Raw genomic sequence first — 17,017 nt, forward strand, 5'->3', positions numbered from 1 at the left:
ACGAGGATGTGATGTGTTGAAGCGTCAAATATTTACGCAAAATCTCTGACCCTCAAACGGATCACGTACTCGTACATGTAACGTCCGAAAAATGTCACGCATGCACAACATGCTGTGAGTGGCTACGTTCAAGTTTGGACCTCAGGTAAAATTCAGACAAACAGTCCCTAACTAGGCAGGTGGACTTTGGATGGGCTCTTTGGAAAACACAAAAAGCAGCCGCCTTTTCTCATAAAGCAAAGTGTCGGAAATGAGACTAAAGAATCTGCTTTCATTTTATAAAATCAACTTAATCTCCCTCTCTCTCTCACCGCTCTCTGTCTCACGCTCTGGTCTCTCTAACGCTCTGGTCTCTCTCATTTTAAATATATAATATGATCCTATTGTTCAATCGTCTGTCACTTATCGCAAAAAATCAACTGGAAATCAATTAACGCTGAATAATCTCTCACACAATCTCCTGTTTTTTCTCAACGTAGAAAAAACACTAGAATGGCACACTCGATAAAATTTGAAATTCAATGAACGAAACAGAAAGTTAGTCCAGTATATCAGTTCAGTGTTCCTAAATATCTCTATTCAGCATCAATGTTCGCGTCTTGAATGCGATAACGAGCGGCTACCGCTGCATCCCTCCTGGGCGTGAATGTCGGGGCTTCGGGGTTGAGCTGTAGAGGAGCCTGTACATTCTCCCGATCGCAGGACAGCTCCAGTGGGTAAAGATGTTGTACCGCCCGTTCAAGTGTTCCTTTCCCCGCCCGAAGTGTTGCAGCTCGAAGGATTCCGTCTCGTCCCGAAATCAGATCTTCCACGATTCCAATTTTCCATTTATTGCGATTTCGTTCCTCGTCCTTGATGATGACTACCTCTCCCTTGGCCAAGGGCGTGGTTTGACCCTTGTGTTTCATCCTGTGTCGTTCTCTTAACCCTCGTAAATATTCGGTAGTCCACCTGGTCCACAAAGCCTGCTTGCACCTTCACAGATATTTAGCTCTTCTACGCAGATCAAATTCTCTTAGATGGTGTGGTTCAAGTCCTGGTAGCTGGTTTGATCGAAGAAATAGCTGTGAGTTAGGGGTAAGCACGGGTAACTGTATGTCGTCTTCGACGTAACATAAAGGGCGATTATTCAAAGCAATCTCCACATCCAGTACCACTTCACACAGCTCTGTCCAGGTCAACATTCCGCATCCGATAGTCTTGTTTAAAGCTGTTTTTACCAGTGCGATGAGGCGCTCGAACTGTCCTCCCCACCAAGCGGCGCGGATGAGGTTGAATTGCCACTTGATGTTCTCATGTGCTAAGTAATCTTGTGTCTTCTCGTCACGCATAACTTGTTTGAGCCACTTCTCGGCACCAACAAAGGTTTTGCCATTGTCGGAATATATCTTCTTCGGACGCCCACGGCGCGCGATGAATCGTTTTAGACTTCTTAGGAATTCACTGGTTGCCAGGTTTGGTAGTACTTCCAGGAATAATCCTCGTGTAAGACTGCACGCGTACAATGCAAGATAGGCCTTTCCTTCTGTTTCGGCTCTGATACGGTACTTGATGGGCCCTGCAAAATCGACTCCGATAACCTCGAATGGGGTGCTCCCCTCTGTGCGGTCAGTGGGTAGGAGTCCAGGAGGCGGCGTTGCCAGTGCCATGGCCTGAAAACGCTTGCAGCCTGAACACGCCCTGAGAACTTGTTTTACGAGTGCCCTTAAACGCGGTACCCAGTATAGCTCTCGCACTTTGGCCACGGTAAGGGCCACTCCTCCAAGCAGTGTGTCGACATGTGATCGGTGAACTAACTTGCGAATGAAGGGCGAGGAGTCTGGCAGAAAGATGGGGTAATGGCCTTGAATTCTTCCCCTACACTCTAATATTCCCTCTTGGTTTCCTTGCACATTCAACTGTAAACGGTCTTCTTCAAATTTCTGGCTCGACTTTGCTTGTTGTTGAGATCGCTTGATCCAGAACGTTGTCTGTTTCTGTATTTCTTCAGTTGTAGGGGGACCAACGATTCTCTGTTTACGGACGGTTCTTATGTTGTGGAGGAATCTCCAGATCCAAGCACCCACTCGCAACACACGCCACAGCTCGTACTTCTCCAGCAGCGCATCGAAGGCGTAATTGTTCTCTGTTTTCTCTACTGCTAGAGCAAACAACTCGCGCGTTTGTTTCACTTCTTCCGCTTTTGATTATGGAGTAGATGTCGTTACAAGGTCTGGCGGCCAGTCCTGTGGTTTTGCTAACCACCTTGGTCCCTGCCACCAAAGAGCTGTCAATCTACTAACATCTCCTCCCCACGTCCGCTGGATTCTCCTCTGTTGGTACATGCCTCCAGTTTATTTCTTTTTCCTGGATCTTCCTCACTCGATTTCCCACGAACTGTTTGTATTCGCCATTACCACGGATCCAGTGCAGTGCGACTGTGCTATCCAGCCAACCATAGACACTTCTTACGGGAAAACCCTTCAGGACTTCTTTCACATTTTGTACTAGGTTCGCAGCCATATGTCCAGCCACTAGTTCTAATCGGGGAATCGTGAGTCCTTTCTTCGCGAGCCGCGACTTTGCCGTCACGAGGCCTCGATTCGTGCCTGATGGTTGCTCCACCACTACATAAACCGCGGTTGCAACTCCTTTCCCGCTTGCGTCCCCGAATGTGTGTAAGTCGATTGATAATATCTTCTCTACATGCTTGACGACATTTCTTGGCGCGTTCACGTGCTCTGGAAGTCCTTGCTCCCATTTCTTCCATTTGGCTTGTAAGTCACTTGGTAAGGGCCTATCCCACGCGATCTTCGTGTCGCAGGCATCTCTGTAGAGCATTTTTCCAGAGAGGGTCACGGGTGAAGCCAGACCGAGTGGATCGTAGATTTTTGCGACTTTTCCAAGGATACCCCTTTTTGTCGGCTCAGCGGTTGAAATCGGGAAGCTGACTTGAATTTCGTCCTTTTCTTTGTCCCAGGGGAATCCTAGCAATTTTGATTCGCCCTTTCTGGTTCCCAGTTGTTGTTTGGCGTAACTCTGACTTTCTTCACCTAAAGTCGCAGTTTCAACTTCTAGCTCCCGATCGTTGGAATGCCACTTGTGCAGTTTGAAAGTCGCCTCAACAAAGATGGTCGTGGCTGTCATCTTGATTTCTAACGCTTGTTCTGTTGTCTCCCCACCACTGATTAAATCATCCACGTACATACTGCGCTCTATCTCCTCTACTAATTCCGGGTTCACCATTCTGTATCGCTATAGATGTTCTTTGATAACTGCGGCCAAGAGGAATGGACACGGTGCCAAACCAAAGAGTACTCGAGTGAATCGCAAGGTTTCTGCTTGTTTGCTTGCCAGATCCTTTATCAAATGAAAGCGTAAGGCATCTCGGTCTTCTCTTCTGACGCGAATTTGCAAAAATGCTTGTTTTAAGTCGCCAGCTATTGCCACGGGATAGAACCTATTTCGTATCAGCACTTTCCAAGTAGTAGTGGAGGGCCAATTTCGAGGCACTCGTTGAGTGAGGGGACACTTGCATTAGCTCTTGCAGAAGCATCATAAACAATGCGTGTCTTTGTAGATTCTGCATTCTCGCGCACGACCGCTTTGTGAGGAATTTTTTCAATGTCAACAACTCTTTGCGGTCGACTTTGTTTACTTCGGCTTCCAAGGTGAATTTACCATCAACGCTTCGAATTTGTAGGCTATAGATGTCTATCGCTTTGTTTGAAGTACCAAACATCATTTCAATGCGCTTGAATTGTTGACGGATAGGGCGCAAATGTAAACAGTTCAGAAGCGTTGATGAAGCGTAGGAACTTCCGGCTCCTGTATCCAACAATGCTCGGCACTTAACACCATTCACGCCAACTGTAACCATAGGATACACCACTCCTTTCCTTTCTACGCTCGTTGTGGTCATCAGCTGGTCTCGCGATGTATGTTTGTCACAAATCGATGTATGATGTCTTCGACTGCAGATCTGGCAGCCAGAACGGCATTTGCACTCAGAAGCACGGTGTCGACTTCCTGTGCAGTTAAAACACAGCTGTTTCAGACCTAATTGCTTCCTGCGGTCTCCAACTGTCACAAACTTGTTACAATTTACAGCTCTATGGTCAGTTGCGTCACAGTAGACAAACCCTCTTTGTGTTGGCGTAGTTTCGTTTGCGTGAAATGTTTTTTCGCGATCGCGGAATTTAGCACCTTGCTTCCCCGCATTATCCGCGCCGCTCCCAATGGGGTTGATTCCCTTCCAACTTTTCAAAGCTTTTATCAACTGTGGGAGGTCCCAGTCCTGCCAGTCAATTTGTCCTCTCACTAGATCTGCTTTTACACCCTTTAGTTTGTCGAGCACACTCTTTGCATTTCCAGTGACGTCTTTCAATTTGCCCAGTGTCTCCAAAGATTGCACATTGTACACGATCTTCTTGAAAAATTCGTGGATAGGCGCAGGTTGTGTTCTGTAATGACGGGCAAATTCGCGATGTTCTGGACGCACGCATTCACGATCTCGCTTGTTTTCCCATATTCGCCGATAAGGATATTCTTTGCCCTTTCGCAGCCCTCTGTTGTGAAAGGCAGTCCGCCTATCTCCGCTCGAACCTTTGGATCTACCAGCTCTTTTAGGTATGCAAACTTGGTCACAGTTGCAAGGTTTGCTTTATCAACTTCAGCTTGAAATTTGTTCCAGAACGGCAGCCATGCTTCATACGTCCCATTAAACTTTGTGATCTGTAGTTTCGGTAGCTTTGTTGTCCTTTGTTCGCTCTGATTAGCCTTCTCAACAGATTACTGTTTTGCCTTGGTCTCTTCCAGTTGGCGTTCGAATTCTAGCTTCATCTCCATTTGCTCTTTTTCGAATTTAAGCTCCTCTTCACGAGCACGGGCTTTCCTTTCTTCTTCGTTCTTTTGCTTTCGATGTTCGATCTCTCCATTCGTCTCCACGAGCCATTTTTCTAGTCGCGAAACTTCTTCGTCAGCTTCGGCGATCGGTTCTTCAATGCTACTGCTCCAACTTCCAACGTCTTCTGCACTTTTCCCGGCCTTGAACATGGTCTGTTCAACCCTTAGTTTAAGCGCGTCTACTTCTTTTACTTTTACTTGCTTGTAGGTTGTGGCGATGTCGCGCGACCGCTCCTAGGTTTCCCTTTTCCACAATGCCACGTGTTTTTCCATTAGTGTACAGCAACATCTGCAATTTAGCATCTGCTTCTTTGGTTAGTTCCTCCATGCCTCGCGCGTCCCGTCGGAGGTGCCACTGTGTCGGAAATGAGACTAAAGAATCTGTTATGTTCCGAAACTTCACGTTTTATTTTATAAAATCAACTTAATCTCCCTCTCTCTCTCACTGCTCCCTCTCTCTCACGCTCTGGTCTCTCTCATTTTAAATATATAATATGATCCTATTGTTCAATCATCTGTCACTTATCGCAAAAAAATCAACCGGAAATCAATTAACGCTGAATAATCTCTCACAAAAGAATTATTCCTAGACGTGTGCTGGGCAGGGGAGGAAACTAGTAAGGCAACCGCATCTAACGTGGCTTCCTAAATATCGAGTTTAAGAGACGACACCGGCCAGAAATGTTGTCCAAGACTGACTGGATGATAGAGCAACAAATCACTCGATACTTCAGCCGGTTATCTTCCGTAACAAAAATTGGTTTATTGACGAGGTCCCCCTTTGTAGGTATGAATGAGGACGAATAGGCCGATGCCGATGCCGATGCCGATGGTCTAGCCTCAGAAGTCGAAACTGACCGAAAAAGGCAGAAGATAAGGAGGAACCTTGCAAACTTTAGACGAAGACTGCAGGAGAGGGTACAGCTGCTATTAAGCTAAAAAAAATATAGACCTTTGCATCTCACTTTTCTTTCATATTTATTGTCTTTGCTCACGAAAACAACTATTTCTTGAGGTTTTTTCGTGAAGGGAAATTTGCAGGAGGCCTATTGGTAAAAATATTTCTGGTTCATTCTTAATGAATTTTACTAGTCACGCAATCAAACGCCAGCAACACTCGATCGAGAGAGACGTAGATTTACATGTAGTAATAGAGTGCTTAAAAAAAAAATGCAGATACTTTACGATCGAAGCAAGCAAATAATCATAGGGATCTGCAGAGTATTCTGAAATTGTTATCAAGAAGACAGCATGAACTACGCGCTTGAATAATTCCTACGAAAGTCTTCGGGTCACGCAACAGATATTAATTTGGCGGAGTTCTGCATGGAAATGTTCGATGGCGGTAAGTGACAACGACAACACTATTTTAATTTTATTTTGGGGATAGTAGCACAGTTTTTAGTTTCATAGAGCTATTGATATTTGGTCTCGAACGAGAGCGCAGAATTTCTCGTCTGTGAAAGCCGAAGTTGTAGCACACTGGAACTTGTAATAATGTCAACCAACACGCAGCGTGCGACTTTAAAACCTCCTAAAATGAGCAAATGAGCAGTGATGATGATAAACAACCAAGGTATAGACTTATGAATGTTTTGTTCCATACAAAAGCCCTATTTGCTGATTTTAGCAAATCTCCAAAGTAATAAACGACTGAAGAAAGAAACGCTACGATCTTCCCATCGATTTTTCGCCTATATGCACATCTCTAAACGTGAAATTTTCCATTCCTACAAAAAATATCGAAAGTTTTTCACATTTTTTAGCTTTCTTGATCGATCATCTTGTATAAAGAGCTAAAAATGTAAGTTTATTTAGTCAAATGACTGCCTAGAGCCCGAATTACGTGACAGGTGTAGTTGAGAGAAGCTTGTCACAGTCGCAGACTTAAAAAGGCATCCAAGACAAAAATACGGCAGTGCCTCAAATATTTTTTTGTGGTTTTCAGAGATGAAACTATGGATTATAAAGGGAAATTAAGATTAGTGTTGCAGCGTTCTGGCAAGGGGAGATATTTGACCTTAAAGTTGTCAAATATTTGGATGAATCGAAAAGTCTCAAAACACAGTCGTTTATTTGCCTCTGTTGATTGACAAGATGTCAATCAAATTGACTGATACTGGCGTCGAACGTTAACTAAGGATGTAATAATATGTGTGCAAACCCTCAGAGTAATTGATTAAATACCATCGCAGTGAGAGCTTCATACATTTTACCTATTTTGAATCGATGTCCTTAGTGAAAACCAAGAAACCATCTCCCCCCGGAAAAAACCAAAACAGAAACCAGTTCGTCTTTTTGAGTTTTGGGTAGACCATTTAAACTGGCAAAGTTTGAAATGGGTGAGATGGCGTGTAGCACGACTGCCTGGTGCTCTCGTGGACACACTCTTAATAATAAATAGATAGAGATTAAGCGCACCTCAATTTCCCTTTGCAGAGATGACGCAAGTTCAGCTATTAATGAGTCCTACAAGCAAATAAAATACGTTATAAAACTGCCAAATCACCAGTTCAATTCTTGTGCTCAATTTCAGTTTCTATAATAACAATGACAATGACAGTTTTTAGCAACTTTGAAAATTGTGCTGAGATTTGACTATAGTATAATTATGTACCTGGTCCATCCTGACCAGATAATCAAGGAAAAATGATAATTGAATGAATGCACTGTGAGTTGCCTGGCTTCAGGTAGCCAAAAATAATTGAAATATTTTGAACATTGGTTCAAATCCCGTACTGGCCTGAATTTTTACTGAGGCCTTATTTTCACTACTGCTTAAGTGTTCATTACTGCATTACTTAATGTGCAATTCACATACCCTCTTATATTCACAGTCAGTACTTTTACTGATAACCGGATCTCGGATGCATATGCGTTATTGACCAAGCAAAAGGTCAAGATGGTTGGACATTGACCAAGTTCTATTTTTGCATTTTTATGGACCAAGACGAAGTCGAGGTCCATAAAAATGCGTAAGAAAAGAACAAAGCTAGTATCCAACCATCTTGACTGAACAATCTTGGTCAATAAAGGATCTTGGTCAATTTGCTTTATGAAGAATCATGAATTTCTTGTTTGTTTCAAGAGACGGGAAAAAAAGCCAAATTTTTTTTGTGAACTGATGAGAGTCGCTTGTTTTCTTTATTTTGACTATCATCTGTCATCTACTGCTTTAATAGCGACTCCATCACCAACATTGTCCAAAAAAATAAGAATTTTTGGTAAGGTCGCTCTAGGCAATTTACTTTCTTGTGCAGGAACAAAGTGGGCAATCTTGAGTCTTGCTTGCTCAGGTAGCCAATCAGAACACGGGATTAATTTCAAATTGCCCACAGACACTGTCAGCAATATAATAAAAGCAGATATCGACTGACAACTAACAATTATTATCTCCGTGCATAATCATACATATACCTGACTGTGCTTTTCTCTCAAACTTGTTACTTCTATATAGGCATCTGAAATTTGGCCTAGGCCTCTCAGGGCTTGAGCTAGTCTGTACCTAGCTTTTTTGTTTTGTGGATCTAAACCAAGTACTGCAGAGGAAACAAAAAATTGCTCTGAATCAATCAATTAATAGTCAATTTTGTTGTGCAGTGTATGGCACAATTAAAACATAATATGCAGTATATAGGAAACAATATGTACAGCATGTATAATTAGGACATAAAGGCTAACTGAGTCTCAAAAATACATATACCTTTATCACAATCCGAATGGGCCTCATTAAACTTTCTCTGCAAGAGAGAAATATCATTCTTTCATCAGCTCCAACGTACAGCTAGTACAATTATCATAATTAGGTTTCACTATAAATTTGTGACTTTTGCATTTAATATGCAATTACCAGTAGCTCAAAAGGAAATAATCATTTCATAACGATTATTATATAATTTGTGGCTATTAAGATTAAGGTACAGCTGTATGGCAAAGGAAGCCCTGACTAAATCATTCAAATCATATATAGCTCAGAAAATCCAGTTTGTAAATGTTTCTCAAACAAACAACTTCAATACCAATCAAAATGTTTTGATTACATTTAAAGGAAGAGTATGCAACTGGCTTCTTCTAAGAAATCAGTGTGTTGTGTGTTGCATAAACATAAATCTGCCCCCCCCCCCCTCCCTCCAAGCTAGAAAATGCCTTTGCAAATTTCGGAACCTGTATATACCAATTAAGGGAGACACTCTGTGAGTTTCCTCTTATACATCCCCTCTCCAAAGTCATACACTCTGAAAAGCTGACTCAGGTATTTCTCATACCCCTACTATCAAAGAAAGTGAGGGGAGACGGGACACTAAGTTTTCCAGGGGGAATGCTTGTTTGATATATCCACCTAGTGAGTGAGCACCCATTCAGGAAAGGGGGCTTATTGGATTGTTGGCAATTATTGGAAGAAACAAATGACATTTTTATGTTGAAGTATTAATTTTTTAAGATATATTGGATTATAATTGTTGTAATGACAACTAACATTACTTTTTGCAAGCAAATTGAAGAAGGTAATGTTAGTTTAAGTCACTCAGATGACATCAAGACTGATATTGGAAATCAACTTGTTTACATACCATATTAACATAACATGCTGCCCTGTTACAAAGATACTTTGTGATCATTTCGTCATTCTCGCGACCCTCAGGAAGACATTCCAAGGCTAATGTATACTGCTGACAAGCTTTCTCATATTTTTTATCTTGAAACTCTACCCTTCCTCTATTGTTGTGGCCTTCAGCTGTCTTAATGATGTCCTGACAATGAAACATATCAAAACATCATAATCATCATTATTTTTTTTCTCAGTTCATGAGCGGGTAGTATTCCACAAATCCTGCAATCTGATTGGTTCCGAGAGCAGGTAGTATTTTCCCCATCCGGCCTGCTCACAGCAAGCAGTATCTGAAAAATGTTTCAAAGTTTTCTTGGAAGCCTTTTAAATCACCGTTTAATATCATTACACAAATAAATATGTTTTGATGAAACCTTTCTCTTTCATTTGCATTGCCCTTGTTTTCTCTACCATCTACTCTCTCCTAGATTGTTCTGTTTACGAAGAATCTTGTGGTAATTACAGCCCTTAATCATTCAGGTTCTTTTCACAACCATTTGTTAGGTTTAAGAAAAAAATAAAAATATTATTCACCAGCCAAGGTCGGTCCATACTGGGAAAAACTGTGCCCTCTGTCTTGTGTATCCAAGACCTCAGGCACAGTTTTTCCCAATACGGACCTCCCGTCTGGTGAATAACATATATTTATGTTCAGTACAGTGCTGTACATGTTATAACAATAACAAGATGAAAAATTTTAAAAAAGTTACTATTATTATAATAGTAATAATAACAGTACTGATAATAGCTGATAGCAATTAGTATTATCATAATATCATGAATTTAACTAAATGATAACATTGTCAGGCTGAGCTTAACTGTTGAATTATTCTTTAAGGATCCTGAGAACAGACATTTAAGGCTGTGTAGTAGGAGAAAGTTGTAAAAGTGAAGGAATCAAACATGCATGGCATGATGAAATTGTCTGCTCAAAAGTATTACAAGAAACCCTTTGATTGGAAACTCACAAGAAGTACTGACAAAGTTAAGAAATGTAAGTCCACACCATGGCTTTAATGCTGAAGGTTATTAATTAAGAAGTGCTTAAAACATTACCCAAAAATGCAGAAAAGTCTGGTGAAAGAGTGGAGAGTATTAAATAGTCAATGACTGCAGTTGAAAGCAATCTGCTTGTTTGAATGTGGTACAGGTAGTTAAGAATGAATGTGGCTCTGTGAGGTAATTCACTGCCAGCCCAGTGAGAATTCTGAGTGTCAGACAACAGCAAACTTACATGATCACAAACCTGCCCCTGCTATGTATCCAAAGACTATAATTTCAACTTCACTGCATCTTGAAAGAGTTATCAGAACATAACAGGGCATATCAAAAGCACACAAGAACAACAAGCAGTTGCTATGCATAGAAAATTGCTCTCTTTCATCTGAATTTGATATATTAAATTCAACCTGAAGAGATCATTTTCCTTGAAAAATGTCCGAGAAAAATTGAGGGGCAATCCACAAAGGGGGCCAGTGATACATGTCACCACTTCAGCTACATATCACATAACCGATTAAACCTGAAACCATTAGAGCCATTACTTTGTTGATGGAAACTGCCAGATAAGGTAGAAAGTTTAATATTTTGCCAAAATTATTTAGCTGGCATCCAGGCTATCACTACAATTGCAGCACAAGTAGTGAATTGACTCCCACTAGCAAGCCTAAGCTGAGGGCAAACTGTGAAGGGCACAAGAAAAACACAGCTTGCCTGGACATCTCTGGTATCTGAATTACACAGTAGGTTAAACATTGCTTACAAAAAAAAAAAGATTGGGGAAGATAAGAGGCCCACTATCATCACAAAATGAGCAAAATACAGGTAGCATCCTGTTCTCAAATTGGTGGATATGTCTCCAAAGCTATTTGATCAAAACAATCAAACTTAACAATCCACAACAGAAACTGGAAAAAAGCACATTAAATATAACTTTCAGAGTATTTACAGAAGGAGGAAATATTTTTTCAAGGATTACATAAATGTCCAACAAGAAGTGATATGTAATAATGAAGTGCTAATCAACATTTTAAAAATATGGCTGGTGCACAATTTAAATATTTCTGAAGAATAAAATTGATAATTATGGAGAGTACAACTCAACTGATAATCACTTGTGAGTTCTTTGTCATAGCATAAGCTAAGATTATAGTGACATTATAAGGGCTTACCAAAGTAGCTGTAGATTCAGTAGAACCAGATGCCGATGTACCTTTCTTATCAACAGCGTCTGCTGTAAATTATCAAAATCAAAATGAAAGAGGTTCATTTTGTGAAATGTTATCACAACAAAGATCAGCTAAATTGTATCCTACAAAGTTCATATGTGGTCAGCTGTTTCAACAGCTAACCAATGAAAGTAATACACTCAGGCACAAAACTTTCAAATCATCACTGTTCAAAACTAAAAGTGACACAACTTGGCTAGGCCTTGTGGTTCACCCGCCACTTAGAGCATGCTGCTCAGCTAGAGCACCATTCAAACTTTGCAAACTTTCGTATTACATTGAAAATTGACTTGTTCTAAAGCTGACTGGAAAAAGTAAGAACACAAAAAGAGTCAATCAAACTCCTGAGAGGAAAGCAAGCAATTTTTAATAATCAGTCAATGCCCATACTTTTATAAGCACTCTTAGCAAAAACCCTTCCTAGCTTTTCAAAAATCTGTTAACCTTTTTCAGTCAGATAAATGAAATTTCTGTGTGATCAAAACATGGGGAATTTCTTCCTCCCCTCCCACTGAGATATTACTGCACTGCAGAAACTTTGAATTCTCTCCATTCTCCTTGAAATTTCCAAACAGTTAACAAAGTTATAGCCCAGGGAGAAAATGTAGACCATTCAGTATCACAATTTATCATTTCACTATTATGCTATTTTACCACACAAGGGAAACAGAACTCGCAAAATGTCATAACATTGCAGGATGTGGCAAAAAAATAAATTAATTAAAAAATCAGATGGAAGATAGTTGTACAGAACAATCCATCAGATTTTTCCATTTTTATGGTCATAGGCAACACATTAAATAGTTTACTTTGTGTTTCTTGTGGTTGTCTATCATTTAGCATGTTGCTCATTGCTAGTAATATTCCTTGCATCTATGGGGCTTAGGAAAATATGCAACTCAAGAAATATATCATGTATCATATATAAATAAAATATATCATATATCATAAAACTGTTAAACCATCCATATTCCTCCCCACCCCTGCCTTCGCTACAGCAAAACTTTATCATATTTCTTCAGCAAACAAAGAGTTGACTATTGTATTGGCGATACGATATAAGTTTCAAAAGCGGCTTACTTTTTTCTCCTTCACAGCTATATTGGCGCATGAAAATCTCTAGCTCAGCGGCAAGGTCCTTTCTTCCAGCTTTGTCGAGGCAATTTACTAAGGAATCCAGACTATGTGGTGTGATCTTCAGCTCATACTCTAGTATTTGGAATAGTCCTTCGGGGTTTGATATCTTTTCCGCTTCTCCAGGTGGGATATCGAAAAGAAATTTCAACTTTTCTAAGTTTTCTGTACTTAACTTTGGGGCAATATCCGACAATTTGGATCGAAGTCGTTCTCTACATTTGCAATCCATGGCCACCAGCAATGGCCGACGGCGAAAGCGAAAGTAATTTTGGGAAAATACTCGAGAATTAACAGTCGGCGGGAGACACCCTCCGAAAAATGATTGGTCCATTCAGGAAAGCAATATATATCATCGTCCTAAACCAGATGAGCCCACGACATATCAGCGGCATCTTGTATGAGTAATAATAATAATAATAATAATAATAAAAGATTTATACCGCGCCAGTATCCTACTGTTCAAAGGCGCCTACAAGAAAAAAACTTAAACATTAACACTTAAGACAGCTAATATTAATTATAAAAGGCTTTTCTAAAGAGTAAAGTTTTTAATCTACGTTTAAAAACAGACACAGACTGAGCATTTCTAATTTCACTTGGCAAAGCATTCCATAATGATGGTGCTGCTACAGAAAAGGATCTTGCGCCATATGTTTTCAAGTTATAGGATGGAGAAACCAGAAGGTGCTTGAATGATGAGCGTAGTTGACGCGATGGGGTGTAAGATGTAAGCAGATCACAAATGTACGACGGTGCCAGGTTGTTAAGTGCCTTGTAGGTTATAAGTAAAATCTTAAAAATAATACGTTGGTTAACGGGAAGCCAATGAAGATTGAAAAGAACAGGCGTAATGTGATCATGCTTTTTTGTAAGTGTGACGAGGCGCGCCGCGGCATTCTGGACGTGTTGTAGCCTTTTTATAGCGTAGGCTGGTAGGCCATACAAAAGGGAATTACAGTAATCCAGCTTCGAAGATACAAACATATGAACCAGCAATTCAGTAGTGGTCGCTGAAAGATATTTCCTGATATAGCTAATATTTCGCAAATGATAAAATGAAGATTTACAAATGTCAGTAATATGATCCTTAAAGCAAAAATGGCTGTCGAACATAGTGCCGATATTCCTCGCCTTTTGCACGGAAGGAATAGTCTCACCAGCAACTGAAATTTCGTGAAGGAGTGGTCTTGGAAGATGTTTAGCGGAAATTACCAATAATTCAGTTTTGTCTTTATTTAATTTAAGACGATTAACCATCATCCAATGACTGATTTCATCCACACAGCTCTCGATGCTAGAAACCGCTAGATCCCTATCACCCACTACGGTTGGTTGGAAAGACAAGTAAAGCTGTGAGTCGTCAGCATAAAAATGATAGCTCAGGTTAAATTTCTTTACGATATCTGAAAGCGGTGAAGTATAAAGCAAATACAAAATGGGTCCCAAGACAGATCCTTGTGGCACTCCACATTTAAGGTCATGTTTCGTCGAAGTACCACCATCAACGGAGACATATTGCGTGCGATTCGATAAATAAGATTGCAACCATAATAGAGGCTTCCCAGCTATCCCAAACCGTACACGTAAACGAGAGAGGAGGATGGTATGATCGACTGTATCGAAGGCAGCGGAAAGGTCTAACAACAGCAAAATTACGATTCGACGATTATCAATGGCAGAAAGAATATCATTGTGAACACGAATAAGTGCAGTTTCAGCACTGTGATATTTCTTGTACGCCGACTGGAATGTCTCATTTAACTCATAATCGTTAATGTAGGAGATAAGTTGATTAGCTACCAATTTTTCAATTGCTTTGCTAATAAATGAAAGATTCGATACCGGACGATAATTGCAGAATTGAGTATGATCCAAAGAAGATTTCTTGAGGAGCGGGCGTAACATTGCAACCTTGAGTTGCGAAGGCATCTGACCAGATTCCAATGAGATATTTATGATTTTGGAAATGAAAGGCAACAGAACACTAAGTGCATTTCTTGTAACATAAGCTGTATCCGCAGTTTACAACGTGACTTCCGCTTTTTCTTGTTGACGCGTACTCACAGTGTACTCGAGTGTGAGGAAGTTCGCGTAGTGCGTCTGAGCCAGTTTCTGCTAGATTTGAACAGAAAAACAAGTCCTTTGTTGGACTGTAATGATACTTTGATCGATGGCGCTGTTAACGAAATGTTTGGCCGGTTCGTAAGTTGTCAACCTGGTTTCGGTCGATCTGATTGATTGGCAACACCTCTGAAATCCTACACACCATCGACTCAAACCTCACAGCTGCCAAGTGAGCAGAAGAACAATAACATCAGAATACTCGGGAAAGATAAGTATTAATTTTAATTGCATTTGTGTTAAACTTATATGTATAGAAATTTCTGAAGAGGTACTTAATCAGAAGTTTATCACATGATAAGCCTTCAAACTTGTATTAAATAAATTGATGTACATATTTCACAATTTTAAGATGATTGTGTGATGACAGTACACCGATGGTCAACATTCGAATATTCAGCTTGAGCTTCCTCCTAAATGTTAAGTATTTCAATTTGAACTTGTAGAATATAACCTATGGATTAAATGTGGGTCTATAAGTATCATCCATGAAATTCCTACAGGCAATTTTCATCCCAGAGTAAGCATGACACCTTTATACATCCTTCTCACTTGTAGAAAAAAACTTTTATATATCTACAATATCTGAAAACACCTTAGGCCTAAAATCATAGTCATGTGATATCAATATATAACACACTGAGATCTAAGGTCAAGATGAGCTTTTGATTCCTTACCTTCTGTACTCATTTGGCAGAAATTGTGTCACTAAAACTGTGATGACACCACTTAAGGTCTTGTATCTAATGTCTGCAAGAAACTGGTGCCTATATGTCCTATTCTTTCTTTCCGCACCATTGGTAGTGTTCACTCTCACATTGAAGCGGTCCTTCCTGTATGCCCAAACCCAGCGCTGCCAATAGAAACAAAGTGTCCAAGTAAACTTCATGAATATAAGCTGCATGTAATCTGATTTTCACCTTGCGTATCTCCTTGTAAGAGCATCTTGGACTCATCTCAGACTCATGCTGAATGATTAATGGCCCAAAATGACATCATCCGAGGAGATGGCCTGTTTGATGTTTAAAGTCAGAGCGACAAGGATTTTAAGTGAACATAATAAGATGTGTGTAATTTTTAAGCCAAAATCTTGAATTGTTGCCGGATAATTTATAAGGGATAATTCCACAATTATTATAATGTATGCAAGGGATACACTTGCCTGTCTTTCGGGAAGCCATGTTGTGTTCATCCACTTTTGGAGTCTTGTATTGGTCATCCACAGTTCACTGTCTTGAAGATCTCTAAGTGCTAAATTGAAGTCCCCTTCTGTGGAAGTTCTTGCAAGGTTTCGCAAACTGTTCAGGAGGTTGTCTTTCTTGTCTTTGTTAATGCCATTCTTTGAGTTGTTGATCCACCGTACCCATGCTTGTTCTCAATGGAAATCACAAATATACACAAGACAGCCTGGAACAGTTATAAAACTGAGTTGTAAAATCTGTCTGATAAGAGAATACATGCTGCCAACCACTTCAGCTAACACAAGGCCTATTGTATGCTAAAAATTAAACTACCAAGGAAGGGTGCCTAGCATGACCTGTGAGCCATGGAGTAAAATAATAATACTATTACTACTACTACTACTAAAAATAATACTAATAATGCTAATAATAATAATAATACTAGTAATTTATTATTATTATCATTATTGTTATGATAGTAACATTGATTTTTTCCAGGAATCTAAAATACACATTGACCCTTTTGCTTCCAAGATTTCAATGTTAATTATCCTTACCATCATCTACACATTTCTTATTTTTTAATTGATTCTAAAGGATTTCCAAAACTTTCTAGGACCAGAAGCCTTTTTCCAGGACTTTCCAGTTGTGGAAATGCCAAAATAAAATTTCGGGACTTTCCAGGTTTTTCCTGGACAAGTATGGACACTGTTGATACTTTCATGAAATTAAAGTAATGATTTTGGAATGTCTGGAGAATTGCTAGTAATTGGCAATAATTTATTGTCATTAATTTCAGGTTAGTCCTGTAAGAAAGAATTTTTTTTTCTTTTTTTTTTTTTTTTTGGGGGGGGGGG

General features: G+C 40.0%; 1 protein-coding gene and 1 pseudogene across 1 annotated transcript in view; both read right to left on the minus strand.

Annotated features, from left to right (window-relative positions):
• Positions 1–13,261, minus strand: part of LOC136280671 (uncharacterized) — a 43,015-nt gene extending 29,754 nt beyond the window's left edge. Inside the window, exons 1-6 of the mRNA XM_066166314.1 lie at positions 12,802–13,261; positions 11,665–11,726; positions 9,456–9,635; positions 8,588–8,624; positions 8,302–8,423; positions 7,306–7,353 (exon numbers count right to left, since the gene is read on the minus strand). Of these exons, the coding sequence (XP_066022411.1) occupies positions 7,306–7,353; positions 8,302–8,423; positions 8,588–8,624; positions 9,456–9,635; positions 11,665–11,726; positions 12,802–13,189 (837 nt within the window). The 5' untranslated portion in view covers positions 13,190–13,261. The remainder of the gene's footprint in view (positions 1–7,305; positions 7,354–8,301; positions 8,424–8,587; positions 8,625–9,455; positions 9,636–11,664; positions 11,727–12,801) is intronic.
• On the minus strand, positions 978–3,225 carry LOC136283514 (uncharacterized; annotated as a pseudogene).
• Positions 13,262–17,017: the final 3,756 nt, after the last annotated feature.

Source organism: Pocillopora verrucosa, chromosome 1 (genome assembly GCF_036669915.1).
Source record: "Pocillopora verrucosa isolate sample1 chromosome 1, ASM3666991v2, whole genome shotgun sequence".
Lineage (NCBI taxonomy): Eukaryota > Metazoa > Cnidaria > Anthozoa > Scleractinia > Pocilloporidae > Pocillopora > Pocillopora verrucosa.